Source organism: Pararge aegeria, chromosome 10 (genome assembly GCF_905163445.1).
Source record: "Pararge aegeria chromosome 10, ilParAegt1.1, whole genome shotgun sequence".
Lineage (NCBI taxonomy): Eukaryota > Metazoa > Arthropoda > Insecta > Lepidoptera > Nymphalidae > Pararge > Pararge aegeria.
In genome coordinates this window covers 9,913,580-9,940,305 of record NC_053189.1, presented here as the reverse complement: position 1 = coordinate 9,940,305, position 26,726 = coordinate 9,913,580, and the positions used below count along the sequence as shown (strand labels likewise).

Sequence of the window (26,726 nt, the reverse complement as noted above, 5' to 3'; positions counted from 1 at the left end):
ATCTAAATACGGTACGGTTGGAACTATATACGGTATAAATTAAGCGTATTTGCAACATACAATATAAAAATATTCGCTATTCCTTTAATTTACTTTCTCACGCCCACGTTTACTTAAAAAAATTAAGGTGGAAGCAGATTATCCAAATTCCAGAGCGTATTATTTTATTAGCTGTAAGAATTGTAATGAATTTTATGGTCTCCCTTAGAATAAATCTATTTGTGAAAGACTGAAAGTATAATGGGTGATAAGAATGGGTTTGCTCAAGTTCAGAGTTCAGTCGAGGTCGGTACGCGGTACTGAAAGGACGCGCGAAATGCTTCGGAAAATGATCATAATCACTTGCCGGTACTAAGTATCTTAATTGAATAATAATAACAGTGGTTATTTGATAATTCATATATGTGCAATAAAATATGACTTGTTTAAGTGAACTTATAAAACTTTACGTGGAACTTATAAATATAAAGTTTATTAAACTTACTTGCGGTTTGATCATACTTGTGCGAGTGATCTAAGTGTGTTTTGAGTAGTTTGTTAAACGGTATTAATAAAAAAAAACATGATTAATGCCTAATATTTCGGAATTTTTCAATTTAAATGTCTTATAGGAAAATGCGTCGTATCCATAATGTTTATTTTTTTGCGATCAAGTATCGACGCCTGATTGTTCATTATAAAAAAATGCTTGATGCATTTGTGCTTGGGCTACGATCAAAGTTAAACTTACAAAGTTTTTTTTTTTAATATTTTAAATAATTATTAGCCCTTCAACCGAATTTAAGGAGGAGCTAATCTTTTAAGCTTTAAATAGAGTGATGTTGGTGAGAAGCTAAAAATATTTCAGGGGGTTAATATTTCTAAAAGTTTCTTATACTAACATTTATTATTAATTTCCATTCAATATTAAATTATAACTGTAGTAAATAAAATTAAAAAATGTAAATACTAACTTATAACTTAAAGTTCAGTAATGTTTACAGCTCTTTACAAAATGTCTTTAAGTTTACGAAGAGCAACTTCAGGTACTCCATAGGCGGCAGTTAATTTGAGTTAACTTTATTACCTCAGCAAAAGTTTTAATTTATTGTGTAATTTGATTAAAAGCACCTAAACTTGAACTTTCCAATACAAAGTTAAGGCGTGTTTAGAGCGGGAAGTCAAAGCTATTTAAAGACTTATTTACAATTTATTTAGGAAAAAGGGGCAATGCCAGCATCCTAGGTACTATTTCTCACTGCAATAGGGTTGAAGACTTTCTAGATTTACTTAGTTTTATTTTAGTACATAGGTTATTTTTGTCTATAAATATTAAAATCAATATATGATTATTAAACGGCTAAATACGAAGTAGGTATATAATATAAAATTGGCATTTCTTATAAAATTGGTATACAAAAACGATAATGTAGCAAAATTCCATAAATACGCTATCAAAGTTTATAAAATATACTAGCCGTTGCGTCCGCTATTCTTTCGGTTTTTGAGAATGCCGCGGTTAGCTTTCCTAAAATAAAAAAGTACCTATGCTCTATTGAAGTCATCAATGCAGGCTCTCTGTACAACGTTTAGCTGTGAAACAAGGTTTGTTTTATTCTTTTGATTAGATGTTGTGGTGAATATACGTAACAAACAACCAATTTAACAAATAGTCACACTGTCGTAATTAGTATGGATAGATGTAATATTATGTAAATAAGGATAGTTTGTCTTTTCCTTTAATACTTAAAGTTTTTGAATGGTTTCTTTGCAGTAACAAAGTAACAGTCATTGACGCAAATCATGTAGCTTTTTGTGTTTGTACGACAAAAACCTACTGTTTGTCTTAAAGTCTTAATAAATAAACTACGATAATACACACATCGTCATCTAGCCTGAATGTAAGCGTAGCTTGTGTTATGGCTACTGACTGAAGAATATTTTTGTGTATAATATACATAAATACTTATGATACAGATAATATCCAGACTATGATAGGTTTACGTTTTGTTGACCTCCCTGGCGCAGTGAGCGTTATGGTCAAATAAAAGGGAAGTCCCTGGTTCGATAAAAGGCAAAGGCAATTTGGGGATTTACAATATATATAATGCCGCGTAGTAGAGATAACTTTTTGTAGCAGCTTGTACGGTGACACTTACCAGCAGGTTGGCGATCTGCTTAGTCCGTTAATTAAGTATTACTATAAAAAAAACCGAATACGGACAGGTTCCTAAATATTCTATTCCACGGGTATGGGCGCTGTAGGGGACGCTGCAATTTTGTTTTTATACTACGTCAACGTTATCCTGGAATAGTACTTTGCTGATTTGTATGCGGTATTTTTTAATGCCTTATTCTTCTTCTAAATCTAGTATTTGTCCCTCGTCAAACTTGAAGATAGGCTTGTTGTTTTTTCCCACCGCGTGCCTTACGTAACCCTCCTTGGGATTGTTTTCTCTGGTGGAATAACTGCCACAATTCAGTTTAAAAGGGTTGAGGTTCTAATTCTCTTTTAATCACAAAGTCAGTCTCGATGAGTATCATACTTGACTTCTTAACTTGTGTACAAACATATTTTCATTAAATCCATAATGCTGTTCTGTTTTTGTATTGCCGAGATATCGTGTGGTGACGGCAGATCGGAATACAGGTTTCCCCTCTTTATCTCGCAAGTGTCGAGAGACTACTAGGGAATCATAACGAAGAACGGGTAGCAGCGACTTCTGTGCTACAATGTGAGCCGACATACGAGTAGGTATTCGTGTTTTATACATTTTCTTTTGTACGGAATTTAAAGTAATCGTTGATAGGCGTTCAATGCTGATATGCGATGTCGTGTATTCGTTTTGTACATGCTCAAGTATAGTTATGCCACTGTGGCGGTGGAGGTAGGAGGGTGTGGGAGGTGGCAGGTGGTATCACTGTAGTTAGATAATGTGGATACCGCTACACCACTTTTGCGTATGTGATATAGCGCTACGCGTTGCAAGATGAAAACGAAAGCGCAGAATGGTTGGTACGCCTTAATATAATATTAGCAATCCAGTAAGATGTACCAATATTCTGATATTGTTCGCAAAATTAATAACGAAGATCAGAGTCATTAAGAGGCAACCCAAATTGTCTTTAACTTTTATGTCTTCATTCGTTTTCCTAACGAAGCCATGTAGGGAAGCACGCACGGTATCTTAAGTGTTAGACATTTTGCCTCTAAATTGCTTATTTCTATCACTTCCCTTTTATAATTAAGTACATGATTTCAATAGTTACGAAAATATTTTATATCAGAAATTCAGAAGTAAAGGACAAACTTGAGTAGATATGATGCTACGCAAAAGTGATAGCTCGAATTTCCTAATGGTTTCAATGTATACGCTTTCTATACTTGAATCTCGTAACGCCAGTTTTAACCCGTTTTAAACTACTTACTTAATCCAAGCTCTTAAAAGCTCAGAGTCTACTTTTTAGTGATTGAACAGTTTCAAAAGCCTTCAAAAGCGGAGGTTTTAATTGAAAACTATAGAAATACTCAGAGTACTACAGTTAATATGGTTTGAGTATCTTTAGTATCTTTTGAAGTAGTATAAGCTTTTTGTGACAGACCTCGTCCGGGGAAGTTCTACCGCTAGCTTGTTTCTGCCGCCAAGCAGCTTAGTTGTAATGCTGTTCAGGGCGTGGTTGCCGGTTTAATAACAGGCTTAACACCTGCGCCTCAGGTTAAAGGAAACAGCGCGGCAAGTTGCAGGATTTTTCCCCTGCGTGCCCTGTGATGTGTTCGTCTTTTTATAGGCTATACTTTTATGGAAAAACATCGTTGTGAATCACAATTTACATGACTCAATTAGGTTTTAAAAATCAATTTAAATTACAAACTCTTCAACCAATTTACAAATTAGCAGTTGCTTTCGGGATGGAAGGAATCATGTGTCATCTTGATAGGTACTTGATAAATTTCATCGAAATCAATTCAGGCAATAACGAATTGTAAATTCGATCCCTCAGAAATAAGTAGTGTCCGGAGATAATAGCACATTGTCCTTCTCCGGTATATAAACTATATTAACGCAATAATAGTATTTTGAAAAAATATAATCTTCATTGTTATGCAATCCATTGAACCAAAAACCAAAACATCGACAAAATTTTTTTTTCTTTTTATTTTTCGAAAAGCGCGAAAAGTTAATCTATTACAAATAAACAAGTATTTCCTTTCTTCAATATTTATAACAGAAGTTCATATCATTTACATAAATCAAATGGCAAAAGCTTTTAATTTATACATTAATCAAATTCCCCCTTTGGACGTCCGAGAAAATCTGTAATAAAAAGTAAAGCCAGGAATGGGTGGAAATTCTTTATTAAAAAAGTTCTCGTTTTATAAATCGGTTTTAGATAAAATGTTATTGAAACGTTTGTCCTCAGCGATTGTCCAAATCTTCTTCCTTTGATCGTGAAAAATAGAATTCTAACTGCCTACAACTACTGCATTGTTGCCAAAAATGTTAATTTGAAATATTTTAGGGAAATTTGAGGCTCAATTACACGGACTGCCATGCGTTAAGGATTTGCAATCATCGTTAGCCTACATGTCTGACCACTGAACAAAATCATTCTACTATGTAGTATGAAAGGGATAGATTCTCTCATTTTTCAAAATTTCACAAGAAACTACCAGTTGATATCTTGGAGATGTCTCTGAAAAAGTTCATAGTTTGTGTTAAACTTAAGGTTATAGAAAAGTTCTATTACAGTATTAAGGACTAAGTCAACGATAAAAACGCTTGGGTGTAAATTATTACTCGAACCAGGTTGCTTCTTTAATAGTTTTAAGTGACAATGTGAGATGGTGATAACAAAAAAAAAGAGGCTAAGTTTGTTCGCGTTTGGAACCCTTGTAGCTTTAGTTTTAAGTTGACGAATTCAGTTATCGCCATCAACTCACTACTACGTTATATTTTACATGTAATATACGCATCAAATGTGCCATATATGTGCCTATTTAAATAAAGAAATATTTGACTTTGATTTTGACTTTGACATTAAAAGCAAATTAAAAAAAAATATCTCAGATCAGATATCTACTAAGTTTTCGTACTGGTATTTCAAGTTTCAACGATTAATAAACAAATAAATAAAAACGATGGATCGAATAGCTTCGATTTCATGACTTAGGTTAACTAAGCAGAATAAATTAATATTTAATTTAATTTATTTTATTTTATGGTTACGCCCCTTTTGTTACGGTTACCCAGCAGCATGCACTTCATAATGAAAATAGGCACAGCCTACCCAAACATGTAACTCGTACATCGAGGAGAATCTTTACATTTTATGCCATCTTCAATATGCCAACCTTGGTTATGGACCATGTACATATAATGTACATGTTATCTCGTTTGATGCCTAAAGGTCTCGATCTGCGTCATAGTTACCACTGGTTACGTATGAATTTACGTTGAGTAGTGATAAAATGGTCTGCACTGCCGTCCCCGGTGTACGTTGGACATTCAGTCATATCTACCCATTATCGGCCCAATACAGGGCACGGGTCTCCTCCCACCATGAGAAGGGGTTAAGGCCGCAGTTCACCTCGCTGGTCCAGTGCGGATTGGTAAACATTGAACATTAGTTGGACGTTTCCTTTCATAGGTGCATTCATATCTACTTCTTCCTGCTGTTAGCTTACTATATGTCCACTGGTTGGAGGTCCATCAACCAGCACCCTCGAGAACTTCGTGAGCTTCGCAACTCGTTTCGCTGCATTAGCTACTGTTACAGACAGATAGATGAACAGTTTATTGCACACTAATTCGTCAGAAATAACATAAATGATACACAATAATCAATTTATAAAAATATTGTTACGCAAAGGCGGCCTCTAAGGTTATCTTTTCCGGACAACCCTTGAAGTAATCTGAGATTATAAAAATATTAAACCTACTTTTATAAATATTAACCTACTTATACATAATATTAATATAAAATATAGATATAATTTAAATAATAATGACAATAAATATAACCTAAACTAAATTATGTAAAACTAAATAAAATCTAAAACGACTACGAAACCACCGCAGCGAGGTACAGTTTCTAAGATGCTGGCAGCATTGCCCCTTTGGGTGACCAAACTTAATCGTTGGCCAAGGTAACTGCCCGCTCTAGGATCACCGGTAGACTCGATAACCCTTTTCGATAATTCTGATACATAGTTCAGTTACAGTACTTTGTAAAGCGGGTATATAATTAAACTTTTGATAAATACAACGTTATGTGTTACAGAAATTTTATAGAATTTATTAGCATGCTAACAATGCTTACTTAATTAATGAATTGATTCAAACCGAACATGACAGGTATTTTGATATAAATACAGGTGCGGTCTTCTCTATCCGATTATGTAGTAAAATAGAGATGACAATGTTACTAGTATTTGTAAGCTCACTGACTTAAAAACGTGTATACGTCGTAACGTGTGTTTGACGGCCGACTGGCGCAGTAGGCAGCGACCTGCTTTCTGAGTCCTAAGCCGTGGGTTCGATTCCCACAACTGGAAAATGTTTCTGTGAGGAACATGACTGTTTTTTAGTGCTTGGGTGTTTACCTGTATAATGTAAGTTTTTGTGTGTATTATATTAATAAAAATATTCAACAGCTATCTTATTACCCACAACACAAGCTACGCTTACTTTCGGGCTGGAAGGCGATGTGTGTATTGTCGTAGTATATTTATCATTATATCATTATTTATTATCTCTATTATGTCGTAAAATAGAGATGACAATGTTACTAGTTTTTGTAAACTCACTGCCTTAAAAACGTGTATACGTCGCAACGTAAAAGGTGTGTACGAATATTACATATAGCTTATAAGAGCTTTAAAATCCTACAAAATAAGTTTATGTGTATGCCTAGGGGCAGCCTGTGGTTCGTGCATAACGTTGATCTCCTCAGAGACCCACTATAGCTTCCTACAATAGATCAGTGTATTAAAAACTTATCAAAGTCCCGTAACACGTTAGTGGTCGAGGCGTCCACTTACACACCCGATCCTTACGTCGCTCTCATTCAAAGACAGGTCAAAAATGTTCTTGGCGACCCATACGAATATGTGCCTTAATTAGTTAGTAAACACACAACGCCTGCAAGTCATTCGGACGTTGGTCTTTACAACTGTCACCGCTCACGGGGGCGTCCGGACTAAACACTAATCCAAAAACCTGGTCCGAATCACCGACCGAGATTTTGTCTTTGATTTTGTGGGAAGCTTCAACCGTGGCTAGTTACCACCCTACCGACAAAGACGTGCCGCTTACCGATTTAGGGTTCCGGTAAGACGTCGCGGTAGAAATCGATAATGGATATGGTTTTAATATAACTGCCATACTCTCTCATCATGATTATCCACCAGGTGAGATTCCAGTCTTAGGCTAACTTGAAGTGGAATAATAAAATAAAACAAAAAAAATGTCCGAGCATGCAGGAGGCACCCTTAGATCGATTATTCCCCCTTTCTCCCGATATCGTCGAGCCCTGGGACCCAATCCTCCGATGACGCTATTGCAACCCTTCAGGTGATTATCAACTACAACCCTTCCAAAAAATGGGTTAATTAAATGATACCCTTCAGTCTGTATAAGATTTAGACGGCGCAAAGAAACCTCATGACCTCTTTGTCGTTAACAATCTGCTCTCTTTCTCCCTTGCTTATAGGGCTGTTTTATTTACTGATTTCCTCGTTTATACTTTGATTACGTAGCTATACAAAAATGATTTTATTAACATCTCAACTATGAATTCCGACCGCAACGTAGCCCTTTTAATAGAAGCACAATAGAGTTCGTTAAATGGATTGCTCACTTCATTGCATAATATGAATATTCTAATGTTCACGTTATTAATACTTGCTTTTGCAATGGTATTACTTGCTAGAGGAATATATAGGTCTGGAGTCATTTTCATTTGGGGTGTGTTGCGCTGATTTAAGTTTACTGGTTCTGTTTTTTTATACATTTATCATCATCATCCGCAGCCTATATGAATATCCCAATGCTGGGTACGAGTCTTTTCGAGGATTATCACATGATAGTGATTATGACGACCTTAGCGACCTCTCTGTGGTGATTGTTTTGATTTTGAGTGTGAGGTTCCGGCTTCGATCCCCGGCAGGCATTTTCCTTGGTCTGGTCTGGTGGAAAGCTTCGGCCGTGGCTAGTCACCACCCTACAAAGACGTGCCGCAAAGCGATTTAGCGTTCCGGTACTATACCATCCCCCTAACAGGTTAGCCCGTTACCATCTTGGACTGCATCATATCCATGTTTGTAAAAAAATTGTGACAAATTCAGAAGTGTGCGTTCTATTTACTCGTACTAATGAAACCTGAACTCGTGCATTATCGATTAATGGGATCTCGTCAGATTGCACTCCATGTTGATTAGATAGTGGGTATTTACGTAGACGTTGGATTTCTGATTTAGTAGTCCATTTTTTTAGTTTCGATTAAGGAGAAAAGTTACCTTATAGAGAGTAGAGCTTTTAGACAAACCTCGTCAGGGGAAACACTTCTCCCATACTTATTTCTGCCGCTAAGCAACATTGCTGTGTTCCAGTCTGCAGGGGTCGGTTCCCGTTTATTTTAGAGGCACACGTGGCTTAACGTATGTACCTATGACAGACAAACGGGGGCATTTTGTTGGAAGTATTCCTTGCATGCCCTGCGACGTGTTGCTCTGTAGACGATGGTTTACCAATTACTGTTTGTCCATTAATTATTATTCTTCTTCCTCTTCCTTTGCTTTTTTTGGCTTTTAGCTGAGCCAAATCTGGTAGTACGGAAAAATTGTTTTGAGTTTATGCTTACACCTTTAAATTAAGACCTGTGATGTATATAATGTGTCTCTCTCTCTCTGGTCGTTCTGGTCCTGGTGAGATCTCAACTTCGCGTTGGTAAACTGTCTCCATCGGCTTCTGTTGGAGGCCATTTTGACGATTTGATAGAAGCGGTCCGAATTTGATTTTTTCAACTGGTCTGCCTATCTTGTTGGGGACCGGCCTCTAGGTCTTTTGCCTTCGGTGTTGCCCGTAACTATAATTTTTTCCAGGCTATCATTCCCCCGCCGCATTATGTGCCCGAAATAAGAGCGCAAACGTTGGTAACATATAGAGGAAAGTCGAACACCAAATCCTAGCTGCGCCAGGATAGACACATTTGTGCGCTTGGCTGTCCAGGGTATTCTCAACATGCGCCTCCAGCACCAAATCTCGAGATATAATGTGTAATGAGTTAATAAATAGAAAAAAAAATCGGCAGTTTGTGTTTCACCAATGTCACGTATATAAAAAAAAATGGCTTGAGGGATAAAGTTGATACTAATATATTTTAATTTCTGTAAAGATATCAAGGGGCTTGTGCGTGTTCAGGTACGCTACTACGTATAAACTGATCAGGGGGAATGGGTTTGGAATTGCAAAAATATTTTTAGTTAAAGTGCCTCTAACTGACTGAAATCAACACCTGCGTAGTTACCGCGACATAACAATCGTTTAAAGTTGAATTATAGCTAGGAATGAGCGTAGAATTTTAAATTATGGCTCAGGTGGCAGTCTTGTTAATGTTATAAAAGCAAAAGTCTGTTTATTTGTTAAATGTTTCGTTTAGCCAGTGCACCGATCTTGATAAAATTTGTTACAGATATAGCTTACATACGAGTACATGACATAGGTATAGGATTTTTTTTTCCGGGAATCTTTTTTACATTGGAATAAAACGCGTGTGAAATGGCGAGCAATAACTAATGGGTCATAGTTTGCTTTAGGTTTATTGTTTTTGAGCGGTCTCTCGCGACTTCGTCATCATATAAATATACAACCTTAAAAAATATATACTATCCCGGTCTTTTTAAATGGATACAACTTTGTCACACATGATGTTATTAAAACTTGAACCGTTTACGCAGCGCACGCAGCCGAAGGTCTCAAAATAAAACTGAAACCTCTGATTTTGAAACATATACCTAGGCAAATAGGCTATTCAACTCAAAGAGTTTTTTTAAATGAGACCAGTAGATCCTGAGATCATAGCGTTCAAGTAAACAAACCAAAAAACAAACTCTTAAGCTTTATATATTTGTATATGAAAACAAAAATAAAAACCGTTAGCTTTGTCTCCTGTCTGAAATAATTAGAGCTTTGCGAAGTTAGGGAAAATAAAACTTATAATTTAACCAACCCAGTTTTTTAGAAATAGCCTATATAATTAAATTAAGGAACTTAGTTATGATGTCTAAAACAAAAGGGTTATTATAATGTTTGAATAATAAAGCTTAACTAATAATTCGTTAAGTTCCAAGGTACAGTACGAGGTTAACCTACGAGGTTATAGGTATTTTGTTTGTATATATTTTTATTATTCTGTAATCAATATTAGGTATACTACAATTTGATCGAATTAAAATTGCTAAAATCAACGATATGCGAAGTGGTTGAGTGAGTGACTTGCAATGGACTCTGAGACTGAAATCCGAAACATTATTAACTGCACCCAGCAGGCATTGGGGTCGGATTTTCCTTGGGACGCGCTCAACGTTTCGCAGATACTGGACTTGCTGCCGAGTCAGATCCTCGGGGACATCGACCTCAAGTAAGTATTTCTTATAATATTTTTTGTTCATTATTATCAACTGTTTACCGGCCTAATACAGGGCATGTGTCTCAGAATGAGAATTCCCAGTGTGGAGTGATAGAATGTCTTTGAGACAACTATGGAACTCTCTGGCATGCATGTTGGCTTACGATGTTGTCCTTCTCCGTTAAAGCAAGTGATATTTCAATTTAAAAAGCACATAACACCGAAAACTGAATTCGGTCCCCACGAAATGGAGGCCGAAGCCTGAACCAGTGAGCCATCACCTTCACATTTTAAATAAAAAAGTTAATTATCGTGTTGCGTGTATCATGTATGCAAGATACATATTATATCGGAGTTACTTGCTGCCGGCCATCTGCTTGGTCTGGCATACTTTCCTATAAAACGTGAATGTAATCTAATGGATGAACACAGAATTAAGATCCTACGGAATCCACATTCATTTATCCTCATTGCATGCAGTGCATTGTGTCCAAAAACATTGAAAACGCCCCGCGCACGTCTCTCTTTACACCCGCTGAATGATGTTAGCTCGCAAACTATTTCCCATTTCATGGTAAAAGTTTAGAATATTAGAGGTAAAATAATTACTTTCAACTACTAAATGGTATGAGTTGACTAACCGTTTGTTCGAAAAACCACTCTAAAGTAGAGAGGTTTTTGATGCTTCAATATTAGTAGTGTAGGTACACAGCTTCTGTATGTTCTTAAATCTGTCTGGATGAAATACAAGAAGAAAGAACATTAGTAGCTAAAGGAAAAATATAAATAGCCCTCTTCGCTAATCCGTAGCCAAAGGAAATAAAAAAAATATTAAATTTTTTACTCACTCGAAGCAGACAGCAGTAGTAGTACAGTACTCATAAATGTGGCAAGATTTTATGTTTTTATTATGGCTAAGCCATAAGTTGCAGGGGGGTTTGCTACTGAGGAGTTCTGTCCTCTATCTCCAGTCATATTCAACAAATCTGAACGAAAATGGACAGAACTAAACTGATACTATAACCTATTCGTACAAAAATAACTAAAATTACGGCTTATATTTGACGGAGTTATGCTGTAAAATCGTCAAATCTCTCCTAAAAGAGCTGTACTGAATTTCAGGGTAAAAAGTATCCTATGTCCTACCTCATAGTAAGAACTCAAATCAAGCTTAGTTTTATTTAGTAGTTTAGCGTGATGCGCGGCTAAGACAAAGACAGGAAGGCAAAAATAAAATAAATTACAGTTTTGGCTTCAGTATCGATGAGTGCCCTCAAAATTTTTTTTTAGTTAGTGGTTTAATTATATCTACAGATTGCCTTAGTTTACGCCTACTATTCAATATCGACAGAATAATTTGTGCCTCGTTGTCCTGGAAGCAAGAAGCAGTCGAATAGGGATTAATTAATAGAATCACTTCGTCAGTCGTAGCCGGTGAATGGCTATTGGCTAGTACTAACATTTCGAATATTATTTCCATTTCAACTCGGACATCACAGAAAGTTTAAGTAATAAGGGTTGCAACCACAGAATTAAGAACATACAGAAACCGTGTACACCAATATTGAAGCATCAAAAACCACTCCACTTTAGAGTTGTTTCTCGAACAAACGGTTAGTCACTTCATACCATTTAGCAGTTGATAATTATTATTTTAATTCTAATGTTCCAAACGTTTACCATAAAATGAGAAATTGATAAAAACCTTGTGAGCTAGCCACGTTCCGCGGTGTAAAGCGAGACGTGCGCGGGGCGTTTTCACTGTTTTTGGACACAATGCACTGCATACGATAATAGCTGAATGAGGATTCTGTATGCTCTTAATTGTGTGGTTACCACATTCCTTAAATTTTTATTTTACCTAGCTATGGTTAAAATTATACTGTGTGCAAATGTATCTAGTATTATATTTACGGTCCGGATGGGGATTTTGGGTGCGAAAATGTATCTTGTTTGCAATTATTGCGTTTTGTAATAACAACAAACATAAAAAATGTAGTTATGACTTCATAATAATGCGAGAAATATAAATAAAAGCTTCATAGGAGCATTTTTTTCGTTAATTAGGATTGGAAATAAAATTTTGAAAATAAAACCATATGTTACTTCGACATTTAACTTAAAACTTTTTTCTTGATCACTTAAGTTTGGAGAGATACCTAAATTAGGATTGGCAAAGGATAATAAATCAAACTGAATCCGAGGTATGTGTATAAGAAAACTTTCTTACCATTCTATATTTATTACTTAGCTACGTGTAAAATATCAATTCTCTGACAATGATTTATTTTCGAAGGATACCCATTACGAATTTTTGAGTCGTGAATGATTTATTTTATCTGTTTCATTGCACGCCACTGCTTAGCGGCATGTGTACGAATTTACACTTCCTTTCTAATAAAATGAGATTACCATTAAAAGCTACGCTAAGCTACGTGTATGTATTGTATATTAGCCTGTTACACTTGTAAACATTTTAGAGCATCTTGAAGTGTTTTAGCTCTAAATAATGGTTAAAAAGTACTCGTAAATCGGTTTTCAGCTAGCCAAGTAAAATGTAGCAAATTACTAGGTACTTTCCTTGCTACTAAAGTATATCTATACTTAGTAATGTTTACATTTCACCTGGCACCGACTTAAAATTGTTGTAGAAAAAAAAAATGTTGTTTCTTGCTTTTTAGTAGGTTTTCAAAGTCGGTTTTTTGTCATAAAAATATTTTTCACGCGATTTAGTGGGTAGTATGGTAATGTATTTCTAACAGCCGAATATCAACTGCTCAAACCTTTTACAAAAAAATGGTATATAATTAGCGAAGTAATTAGATACGTAACAAATATATATATAAAAACATACAGTCGAATGGCGAACCTCCTCCTTTCTTTGAGTCGGTTGAGAAGTGAGTTGACACGAGACACCATCCACACTTACCGTACATTTAATCCGTGGTATTGCCACTCACCAACAGGCAACAGCTTGGCAAACCACCCTTCCTGGTTATATGAACTTAATTAAAATTAACTATAATTATTATGGGAATAATAAACGAGAGTTTATGTTTAGATTGTTCAGTACTTTCGTATTTAATTGTCACAATGAATTCCTAAAAGTAAGGGAAGAATATTGGTTCACCTAATGAACCTCAAAATTAAGTATAACAAGGAAATGAAAATCGATTCCCCAAACATAACAGTTCCTTTTTAGGCCCAGTGGAAGTAATTTTTGGAATCCTTAATTAATTCCACCATTCGTTTAACGATCACAGTAGATTTAACGAACGTGCTTGACGTAGTGGTTTAGATTTATCACTACGCTGCCATGCGATGGGCTTATTGCTTGGCCAATATATCTTTATTATTTCACATAAAAAGCTTTTAGGACGTAAAGTAATAAACATGTTGTAAAAGTAATATTCCCTACGACGATCAGACAAGCGTTCTATATTTTTAAGCTAGCATGAAATTTTAATCAAAATCAACAATATTTTTTTAATAGGCTGGATTGAATGGATCTTATGACGTTTATACATATTTATTTATTTAAAAAAATAATAACTTTATTTTCAAACAGATTACAACAATCGATTGCTATAGTAGTAAAAATGTAATAAGCCCGTTTTGACATTTATGCAAGACCATAGAATGTAACTTGGAACGAAACTGAAAGAAACAATAAAATAAAAATAAATTACATACAGTGTTTTTAAAAATACGCCAATTTTTTTGGGACGTTAAATAATATAAAAGAATATATTGCGAGTATTCTTTTTGCGCTTACTTTATAGTAGCATGCAATTTATAATTGTTGCGAAACGTTCCGAAAACAGTTACGTTCTCAGTCTTTTTTTTAAATACTAGAGCTGTAACCATTTTTTTACTGAATATCGAAATTAAATATTTTGTAGTTATCTTTACTGCAAATAATGAGCTTGGTTCTCAAAATGGGTTCTAAATAATGAGTCTGAGTTGATGTATCTGACCAAGCGGCACATGACTGAAGCGTCCCCGCGCGCACTGCGCAGTTTTTCGTTCCTCATCTTGTAAAGTTGACTGTGCGCTCGTTTAAGTTTGATATATATCGTTTACGTTAACTATGGCTCTTCTATTTTGGACATTAATTTAAACATAGTGATTTGAGTCGATTTTTGTGTTTGTTGTTATTTAGTACTAACTCTGTTTCAACATGTTGAAAAGTGGACGTATAATCAACAGCCAGTCACGCGTATTGCTTGTGAAGTTAAAGGAATACTTTGAACAAACGAACACTTTACAATACATAATAATATCAATCAAGTACTGATACAAACTTGAATTGATTTATCGTGAGTATCGAGTCCCGAGTCTTATGGTTCCATAACTAGTTACGTCGCGATGACAAATGTCAAAACGGGCCTATTACATTTTTACGACTATAGTGGTTCCACACTAGGTAGCCTATATCGTGATAATGATGAATATCTATAGATTGTGATAATATTTGTATGGTTCATAAAATATAAAATACACGTGTTTCGCCTCCTACAAACAGGATTTCCACGAAACTCTTAGTGCATTCAGAAACTAATAAAATTGTCGTTCCTACTCGATTAAAACCACTTGTGTCTCAAACTTTGGAACGGCACCTGCACGTGTTTTCAATGCATTATTCTCTCGAGAGCAACAAAGTTAAGTATTAGGTGGTCGTTGAACATTTTTCTATATTGCAATAGTTTTTTCCTGACACGACTGATATTGGTTTCTTATTCCTTTCACTCTATTCTTTATTTCTGTCTTACAAAATAAAAAATATTCACGCCCTATCATATAACAGACCTAGTGCAAAGTTATTACAGTATCATGTATGGTAAAGTAATAATAGTACAGTAATTGTTATTTATATAATATTGTATTATGTTTTTAATATAAAGTGTACGCTTGCTTGCAATCTTACCTGCGGCGGTGGCCTTACAATGCTAACATTTTGCGTTAAAAAGGTGGAGTGCGCTTAACTAGAAGATGCCTCATTCATTTGGAATTTTTTGGCCCCTAAAGTATATGTAATATACAGCAGTGATAGCCTAGAGGTTAGGTCTTTGGTTTCACTTTCCAGAGGACCTAGTTCGAATCCCGGAACGAACCACTAACTTTTTGAAGTAATGTGCGTTTAAAACAGTTAATATCAACGGTGCAGGGAAAATGTCGTGAGGAAATCATGCATGCCTGAGAGTTTTACTTAAAGTCTTTTAAGACGTGTGAAGTCTATCAATCCACGTATAGCCCGGAGGACTATGGCCTTAAACCCTTCTCATTCTGAGAGAAGACCGTGCCCAGAAGTAGCCGTTAAAGGGTTGATAATGATAATAGTATAATGTAGTGGCGGTGGCGTGGTGAAAATTCTTGCATGCAAGTTGTAAGTAGAGCGGTAAACACGTTAACCATTATATGAGTAGGCTAGCTGACCCACGCAACTGCGTTGGCATCAAATCTATTTTTAGGTTTTGATATCTTAAAAATCCAATAACCTAATTGCAGCGCAACCTACCGGGTCCAGTTTCATTTCCAAAGTATATAATACGTGGCCGGGCGGCCCTCGGCATTTTTCTTGCTTTTAGCATTTCGATACAGGTCGTTACTCCTAATGATAGGTCCAGTTTGAATAATTTAAATATGAATTTGCATGTACATAATCAATTTTAATTATATTATAAAACTATTTATTAGTATAAGGATTAATATCACGATAGGTCACCATCTTTAGATTGTCCGCGTGTTTGAATGACAAATTTTAACAGCGGTTATTGTGACTTAACAGTTAGACATATAGCCCTCCGGATTTTTTTGTAGGTAATAATGTTTACTTTAAACATGTAGTACATTATTGTAATGTATTATCAATAATGTTCACGTTGTACGCCAGTAGAGCTCTAAGTCGGTATGACATCTTTAACAAACATCGTTATATTTCAGCCAATTTACGGAAAACCATAATAAAATACACTAAAACCTTGAGTCCATGAGTCACTATGTTCATTAGAGAAAACCGTATGAAAACCCTTTCGGTAGTTAGTCAGTTTTTCACGCTCAGGCAGACAGACCGACACGGCGGGGGACTTTGTTTTATAATATGTAAATTGATTTTAAATGTACCTCCTATTATTTTACGTGGTTAGTAAGTTGTCATTATTTTAGTTGATATATACATATATATATATTCACACATACACACACATATACACACACACAAGCCTATGAGCTATTTCAGTCTATAGTGTATGTCAAATTTTATCTGTGCCAAATTTTAGCTAAATCGCAATTCGTTGTGGCGTTAGAGAGTAACATACATCCATCGATCAATACATCCATCCTCACAAACTTTCGCATTTATAATGTTAGTAGGATGGTAAAATAAGACAATTGATAGTATACGCTTTCAGATTAAAAAAGAATAATAAAAATTGGTTCAAATTTAAAGCAGCTATGAAGTAAAATATATATTTCTTCGCATTTCCCAGAGGAAACTTATTGTTTATCAGGATAAATGGTATCCTATATGTTGACCCGGAATATCAGCTACGACTATACCAAATTTTAATTATATCCGTTCAGTAGTTTTCACGTGCTCCCCGGACAGACAGACAGACGGACCAAAATTAAATAAATATCTGTTTTGGACTAAATATCGATTATAAAGCATCCCCCAGTCGAAATTTTTATATATATTAAATGTACATAAATCTTCCAGTTACAGTTTTATTATAAGTATAGTAAGATTAGAGGTCTTACGAAAAACGCGTAGTTATTGCTGTCATGCATGCGTTATATAAGAGACGTCATACCTACATATATGGTTTGGCTTTATTGGGAGCCTTGCTGCGATTGCAAGAGGGGTGTTGATTCAAATATCGAAGCAAGGTGTGTGAATTTTGCCCTTTGTGATTTCATTACCAATGAAATGGGGCAGGATGTATTCTGAGTGAGAAAATATCACAGTAGCCTCTAGGCAACATCAACATAAAAGTGCCATGCATACGTTTTCACGAATTTTTCGATGAAATGGCAAATCTAGTAGCAATGCTGGAAGCCAATCGGCTTCCAGCATTGCTACGTCTATTTGCGAAATACAGGCAGCTTTACGACTTATTACAACGGGGGGCTATATGGTGATGTTTGATCATCTTAGTATATTTTATTATTTAAATACAAACAATAAAAGGCACGTACTTTTTACTAAAAAAAAAATTAAATGGATAGTTCAACTTCGACTTGGATAAAATTTAGGAAGTGTGTTATTTCATGTAGTTTCACGCGTCCTGTCTGTTATCAAATTTTCAAGTTAAATTTGACCCATTCCCATATGTAAATCGAATGAAAATATAATATCATATTGAAATTGGGTACTGCAATACAGAACTGAGGAGATAACCCATTGACCACAAGCACGCAACGTATATTTTAATTATTTAAGTAATATTTTTTTCTATGTGCTCTTTTTATAATTATTTGTATGGTCGAAGGTCAAAATGCTTTTTATTGTTATTATTATATATTATAGATCCAGATCTGACGATGGAGACGTAAGGGGGCCATAAGAACTCTGTAATCAAACACTTGATGAGGAAATTAAAAAAAAAAAATATTTTGTACCTAGATATCGTGTGGAAAGTTGGAATTTTCGCACTAGTGCTTTTTACTTTTCTCTTTTATTTCACGAGCTACTGTCCGCACTTGTATCAAAAGTATTAATAACAAACAGCGGCGGTTCATTTATGAATGTAGTTAACCATTAAATCGAACGAAACGACTCCACAAGTCGTTCGAAGGTTAACATCATCATTGCGAGGCATATTCTCATACGAATACTAAAAGCTTTCAGCTTTTTACGTTATGAATAACAAGCTAGTTTATGCTTGCCTAGTCCGAATTATAGCTCCATAACCAACATCGTTTGATTTAGAGAAATATTAATTGGTTCTTGGCTTATTTCAAATAACTTAAATTAATTATATTGCATTGAAGTAACCAAAAAAAAAGAATTCTCATCCCTAAAACTATATAATTATAATGACGACAAATTACATTTACACGTGTACGTTTGAGTGATTTATTGGTCTAATATTATCTAGAGCGTAAATGTTTCTTTTCTGTTACCGTAGTAACTCGTAATCCTCAAGGTCAATCATAAGTACAAGTACCTATTTTCCTCCCATTAATTTGCAATTTTTGCAACCGGCTAGTTGTTTACCTGCCAGGGAAGCACCACAGCTGTCCAGCGATTTAGTATTTCAGTACGATGCTGATAGAAACCGATTATAACTATACAACTTTCATGCATCTATCTACCTACCAAACATTTTGCGTGGTTAAATCTTAAATTGTAAAAGTAGTTAGTTATTATTAAGTCCGCTTACAGATAAAGAATTACACTCTTTAAAAAGAGTTTCTCTCTGGCGGAATAAATAACTTATCAATCAACATAATTCGAAAAAGCAAACTCTGAGTTCTCTTCGCAAATAGTGATTGACAATTATATTGAATACCTAAGTGAAGGAAAATAAATTATAAAAATGTATATTTCTTTTGTTCTGTTAAGATGGAAAATAGCTTTGATTGTTTTTCTATAAGGCATCGTGGGAAAACAAAGGCCTAATCGCGCACAATACATATTATTATTGTTTCCTATTTGGGTTAATGTTGCCTCAATCAATGCAATACTTTGATGTGTAATGTGGCTATTAGGCCACCCCCGTAGATCGTATTCCAATATAGATTTAACAATGAACGATTGCTTGTTGTTTATGTGCCCTGTTAAAAGGCAAGGTCGATAATGTTATATTTCAAAATTATTCCGTCCTGTTATAAATAAGTCAGGGGAAATAATGGCCCTTACTTCGATTGCGTAACCTAAAACTAAACTTAGGCGTAAATAGTAGTGTGTCGAATTTTAGGAGCATCCTAGTAATTTAGCGGCAGCATACGTAAAATATTCAATAACTAATACCAGACTCATTATTATGACACATAAATAGCTCACAAAAGTAGCTTAATAAAATCATACCACAATTATTGTTTCTGACGCTTATTAAGCCCGAACGATCAACATTGAGTGGCTTTGGTGTCTTAGATACTTTGCCTTTGGTATTATTCAAATTTGCAGTCAGTAGTAGACGAGATAATTGTTCAGCTCGTCCGGGGAAGTAGGTACTAGCGCCATGCTTATTTCTACGGCAAAGCAGTAATGTTGCAATTCTTTGTCGGGTTTTTATTATCACCATCTCACATAGTCATTTGAAAATATTTTAAAAGCAACCTGGTTAGAGAAATAGTTCAAACCCAAGTTTTTTTATCGTTTACGTAATCCTTTAAACTATAACAGGAATTTTAAATAACTCTAATTTTTTTTTATTAAATAAGATAGTATGTAATACTTTCTCCCTTTTAAGGCTTTCATCAAAAATGTATTGGAAATACCATCTATGAAACCTCTACAAAATAACTCAGAAAGAATAAAAAAACACATCGAATTACGAACCTCCTACTGTTTTATATTTAAAGATGAATTCGTAATATTGTATTGTATCACTGAGGTACCTGGACTTCGGTTTGCCGATTTATTCATAGGCTTCTATTAAAAATTTATCTTTAAAACCACGCATGAAACCTCTACAGAATACATAAGGAAGAGAAAGAAAATACATCGCATTAAGGACCTCCTACTTTTTTTATCAGTAAACATGAATTACCATTCGATGGAATTGTGTTTTAAATCATCGTGCCATTTGTGTAATTTATTCATTGATTCAATAATGGTAATCTAACGAGGCAATTTGCTTTCTGTGGGATAATGCAATTATCTTTATTGGTACGATTGCACTATAACCCTTTGGGGAATAGGTATACCAAAAAACGGCTTAACTTGTTTACGCCGAAACCGTCCTTTATGCTAGGCATAACTATTTTATGTTTATGTATCACTTATAATAATGCCAAAAACTTTAAGCCCTTTCAAATATGACTGATAACAGTGATTATATCAAATGCAGGAGTAACAGTCAAAAGTTCACATACACTCACACACATAATAAACAGCTTTATCGTACTCGTAACGTTAATATATAACGTTTTGAATTCAGGTTAAGGAATTATATATCTTATATCTTTAAAAGAGCAATTCTTGTATATATACATATAATTAGAATCTCGGAATCGGCTTCAACGATTTTCATGAAATTTAGTATACAGGGGGTTTCTAGAGCGTTAAATCGATCTAGCTAGGAATCATTCATATTGGAATCTCGGAATCATTTATATTGGACATACGACTATTTTAAGTCGACTCATTCGCGGACGAAGTCGCACGGGTCCGCTAGTATTACGATCACGAACAAAATAATTTGGCAGGGAATCGATATATACCTACTTACGAGGCTTTTTTATCTTCTCTCATTAGAAGCTAGTTTAAGGGTGTCTATGGTAATGTTCATAATATATTTGATTTACTACACTAGTGATAAAAAACAATCAACACATAAACAACTGAGTGAGTGCTTATTCGAATATTTTTCCGGTGAGCCAATAATTGCTACATACTCGGTGTAGTACTATAGTGTACTTATTTATATACCACGCCACTGCAAACTTAAGTACTGGCCACGAAACGTGCAACGCGACCGTTAAAGCGTTTAGTGACAGAAACAAATGTTTTTTTTAACACTAAAAATTTGCCTTTTACTGCAATCTCGCCTGCAATGTAGTCGTATTTAATGATGTAGCCTAAGTGACAGGCTAACCTGTTAGAGGAATGGCAGCTGTATTAAATCCATACCACTAATTAGTATCTACGCGACATAGTTCTGGTACACTTACTCACCATTACAGTTCTTTAAATTCGCGCGACGAGATTTTGTTGATGAAGTGTTTCTAATGCTCGTTGCATCTACATATCTCAAATAAGCTATTGCTAATGTCTTTTTAAAAATCCCCAGGGAACTATTCGTGTTTCAAGGATAAAAAATATCCCATCTCCTAGATGAACCTTATACCACGTGCCTTCATCAAGATGATTCAGATCAGGAGTTGTTGAACCTTGGATCAAAAGTTTGCAGGGCATGCAAAGAACACATCATCATGTGTCCATCAACCACAGATGTAAGTGTTAAGCCTCATGAGCCTGTAATTACACCTGCAAACATGCCCTATCCTAGGAAACCTAGATCTATTTATGTAGATATTAAGCGCAAAAAAATACCTTGAATATATTTCTGGGAAGATGTCATCGAAATGCTCAATAATAATAATAAAAAAGTTCTTAGTTACATCGAAACGCATTACGTTTTTTTTGTACCTACAATTTTTGGCAACAAAACGATGTTGCATTGGACTAGACAGGACCGATGCTGCAATGCCAGAATTTATAACCTCGCTTTTTAAGAGAAGTTTGAGCTGAAATTAGTTTAAAGTTTGGGAGTTGTTATTGAAACTTTTCAATTAAGTTTACGCATTGCTGTGTCGTATTTATAAAAATTTGTTATGTTGAAAGTTTCAATCAGTAAAAATTGCACTGGCAACACTGTAACATTATTGTTAATCTTTGGGACTTTTGTTGGCTAACTTGAGCCGAATTGCCGAATCACGAAAAAGGGTCACTTGTCTGTGGCTATCGTGAATATACTGGGAAATATATTTGTAATGTATTTCCAATTCCCAGTATATTCACGATAACAATAGGTACAATAAAAAAGAAAAGATGTTGATGGTACATTCGATCATTCCGATTTTGTACGAGCTACCTTGTGTGAGAAAAGTATTTGTAAGATTTGTAATTATACCCTTTAATTTAAATAAAAGTATTCTCTTCGGTAGTATCGCCATTGTTTTAAACGGCCTCTTTTATCATGGCGCAGCATGGCAGGAGACAAATAATTTAACCCCCGATTAAATTCACTGTCGAGGGATAAAGTTTACTTGTCTACCTAAAAACACACCCTATATTATTTGGACATTATTTCCACCCATGCTCTGAGAATAGATAAAACTATAGGTATATATTTTGTCCTTTACCCGTGGTTAAAATGTATCCTGTTTTGCTAGCCGTGCGAGTATCATAGCTGTAAACGTAATGAATGCCTTTGGATAATCTTATATATTAGTTCAGGTCTATTACATCTGAAAAAATATTCTAAACCGTTATTACAAATGGTATTTTTTGTTTACTAAGGCATATACAATACATTTTATTACTCTAATATCAATATCAGATCGAGTGTGGTAAGAATAAGAATTCCTTTTTATATATTTTGTGGCGCATTTACGACGGCGTTCAATTTCTTGTTTGAAGCGTTAATGTTTCATAAAAGACATCGAAGGCCGCCGGGAGGACGAGGCCGCTTTCAAAATTACTGCAAATGGAGGAGAAAACTGACTTGAATATCATTGTCTCGCTTATAGAAGTGATTGAAAGTGACAATGTTTTACGTATCCTTCCCTTATCTCGATACTGAGGCACAATAGACCACTTTATATACATTACGTAGGAAGGTGCCATAACAGTTTTTAGTAAGTACATTTATTACACCTTTACTCTCACCATAGACAAGAATATACTAGCCTTTTACTTCGGTTTTTCAAATGAATAGATATGTGTAAGTGTGAGTTGTGTTTAGTTTAGTTTTGGTTGTCCAATAAAAAGTTCGGTTTTGGAGTGATGGTTTATGGTTTTAAAGTCTGCTAACTTGCATTAAAAATGTAGAGCGAAAGAATCGCTAAGCGACAGTCGATATTACAATATCTCGAATAGATTATGCTGTGACACTATCTAGCTCAACAAAACTCTGTCGTGCCTTCCTAACTTTTCCCATTATCGATGAGTAAAATTAGACTTTGTTATCTTAGTCTATAATCTTAAGCTTTTCTGTGTTCTTGGTCTCTTGATTCTTTGTGTTATTCCATTGGGCTTTCGCCTAGAACTCGCCACGATTGATTAAACTCAATAATTGGTGGGATTTGAAGAAAGACCCCGCGGGATAATTTATTGTAGTAGAAAAATCCTATCCTACTGGCCGATATCAAATAATTGAAGTTGATAGAATTAGTAGTAAAGCTATTTCAGTATTGGTAAAGCTTTTTGTGACAGAACACCACCAAGTACTACCGCCATGCTTATTTATGTACAAATCCGCATTGTGACAATGCTCTGTTCCGATCTGAAAGGCGTTGTGCTGGTGTAATTATAGGCGCATGAGGCTTTACGACTACGCCGCAGGTTGAGGAAAACAAGCGGCACGTTGCAAGACGTTTTCTTTGCAAAGTAGGATATCACTTTGTATTGTACTGTTTATAACATCAGGTAGGCTATCGGCTTGGTGCGTCAATTATTACTTAAAAAAAAGTTATTGTAGATACGATAATTTAGAAGGGGCTGTCGATATTCAACGTTAAAAAGATATCAGAGATACACAAAGTCTAATACTGTGTATTAGACTTAGTGTATTATTCTGGAAAAGATTAGATTATCTACTTGGATTATTAATATACAACATAAAAGTGGGACGTCTATACGTAGATAACTAAACTATTAATACATTACGCTCTCGTAGTCAGGAAAAATTAAAAGAATAGTCTAATGGAAATACCTTAGTGAAAATAACAAAATATTGAAATCCCAATAGCAGCTGAGCTCCTGATTTTTGCTAATGATCCATTAAACGTTAAACAGGTTGCTAAAAATAATTAAGATACTCATTTGTTTATTAAATGAATCACCTGAGAGACCTACTCAATGGTCCCAATACTAAAATAGTCTATCCGTTCGAAAGCTACGACAAACAAGACAGACGGACAAAATGGTTCCACTTATAATATCTACCAGTCTTTTGTTGTCCTGAATAGTAAAGTAATAGTGGTAAAAGCTCAGATTTCATGTCAGTTGTAATATACACTCAATCGATATAAATCAACATTTTATTAGGGAAACGGAAAAGGGTCTTACATGGTAAATAGCGTGTGGTGATCATAAATAAGAAGGGTCAATATTATGTGCTAGTTACCCATTCTATCAAAACCAATCAACTTAAAAGTCCCACGCATTATTCTTCTGCGAGATACTTTCTAACCGCATTTTATAGAAGTGACCTAGGCAAACTCTCTCCTAGCCTCACTTAACCTGACGTTGATATATTTTAAGAACCTATAAAATATTTAAAAAATAAGTAGGTAAAAAATAAGTAAAATCTGAATTTTAATTTACTGTTAATTTTTTAGCTTATTTCTTTTAAAATCTAAACTTTATTAATTCTAGAAGTTTAACGGATTATCACCTATATATTAATATTAATAGTTTTGTTAAATTTTTTAGTCATTGAGTGGAGAATTATCTCTGGATAATAACAACTTAATAAATATACTACGACATATAAAACCATATGCTTCTTTATAATATATTGCTCTTTAGAATGGCATTAATACACATATAAGACATTAATGTTATTATAATGCATTTATAAATATATAAATAAATAATTATTACAATTCAGAATTAGGTAGTACGGTATACAAAAGTCATCCCATTACGTACAACCTTTTCTATTACAGAATTACTGTAGGTGCGCGGAACACAAGATATATGGTTTTTATATAACTCTATTTATTCAAGTAGTGCACGCTTATTGATCTCCCAGTTGGCATGATTTTTTTTCCCAAGGCCAATAATAATGACCCATTTAAAAAAAAACTATTTTTTTACAAAATGCCGTCATTTTGTTTTGCCGGTAAAATATAAAAAAATACTTACAACAGAATGTCGAATCTCTTCCTCTTTTGAAGTCGGTTAAAAAGGACATGTTTGTATCTTTAATAAACAAAGGAAGATTTAACAACACAAATTTCCCTGTTAATTGAGCTCTTGTGCTTTCATCCTTGATGAAAATTGTGATCAAAAGAAGAGGTTGCTATCTCATGGTCGGAAACGGATGGGCGGTTCTTTTAATTAGATGTCACTTTTTATAACGGATTCAGGGTTTCTCGAGTTCTTACGTTTAAAATTACAAATGAATTATACCAAGAACCATACATATCTTCTATATTATATAAAAGGCAAAGGTGCTCTAACCACTTCACGGATCGGGCTGAAATTTTGCACACACATGCAGTTATTACAACGTAAGCATCCGATAAGAAAGGATTTTTGAAAATTCCAACCCCGAGAGGGGGATGAAAGTCTGTATAAAATCCTTCATTTATCATTTTATTTTTAAAGTTACATCCATGAAACTTATATTTTAGGTTTTCGATTAAAAATAAAGTAATACGTGTTTCACAAATTTTAAAAATTCCAACTCCAAATTCATCATTTGATGCCTTTGGGGGCATAAAATTTATAGGTTTCTGATTTTATAAGTAATTTAGGGTCATAATATTTTTCTATTAGCAAGACTTTTTTTTAAACCTTTGTAGTTACCAAAGTATTAGTATATAGTTATTGTACCAAATTAAAAATTGAACTTAACGTGAGCGCAGTTGCGGGCCAAAGCTAGTATCAAATTCATCATTTAAACGTATTTTAAGATGTTTACCTTTTACTCATAAATCAGGTTAAATAGGTATTTTGATATTTGCCTAAAGTACCAGTTGGATTTCAAAAATCCTTTTTTGTATTCTATATAGGTCAGACGAATTCTTGAGGAAGGATATATGCTATTTGACATCACGCCACGATCCTTAGGGGCGAGGAGACGAAGTAAACGAGCGGATAGCCGAGTTGACCCCGTGGGTCGTATATTGTGTATAATAAATACTTAAGACTGTGACATGACCGGATTCAATTTCAGTATGTTACGTGCAACACAAAAATCAGTATAAATGAGTAATTAAAACTTTTTTGTTGAATAATATTAAAATTTTTTATCAAAATTTTAATATTATTCAACAAAAACGTACTAATAACTTTTATATTTATTCCTATCTAGAAACAATTTTTGATCGTGCAAAACGAACAAACATTCAGTCGAAAATATGGTCAAGAATAATAATAACATATTTTTCGCTGTAAAGAACAACATAGATTAATAATAGTTTAAGTTTTAGTTTGTTAAGTTTAAGTTTAATTTTATTTATTACTTTTAAGACATTAATATTAATTATTTTAATCC

At 34.5% G+C, this 26,726-nt stretch overlaps 1 protein-coding gene across 2 annotated transcripts in view; it reads left to right on the top strand.

The window, feature by feature from the left end:
- Positions 1-293: 293 nt before the first annotated feature.
- The window catches only part of LOC120626847 (tachykinin-like peptides receptor 86C), a 70,898-nt gene continuing 44,465 nt past the window's right edge, over positions 294-26,726 (top strand). Inside the window, exons 1-2 of one of the 2 annotated variants that reach the window (XM_039894622.1) lie at positions 294-348; positions 10,408-10,620. In XM_039894622.1, coding sequence (XP_039750556.1) covers positions 10,481-10,620 — 140 coding nt within the window. In that variant the 5' untranslated portion in view covers positions 294-348; positions 10,408-10,480. Of the gene's footprint in view, positions 519-10,407; positions 10,621-26,726 lie in introns of both variants that reach the window. The other variant, XM_039894623.1, reaches the window with a different exon arrangement.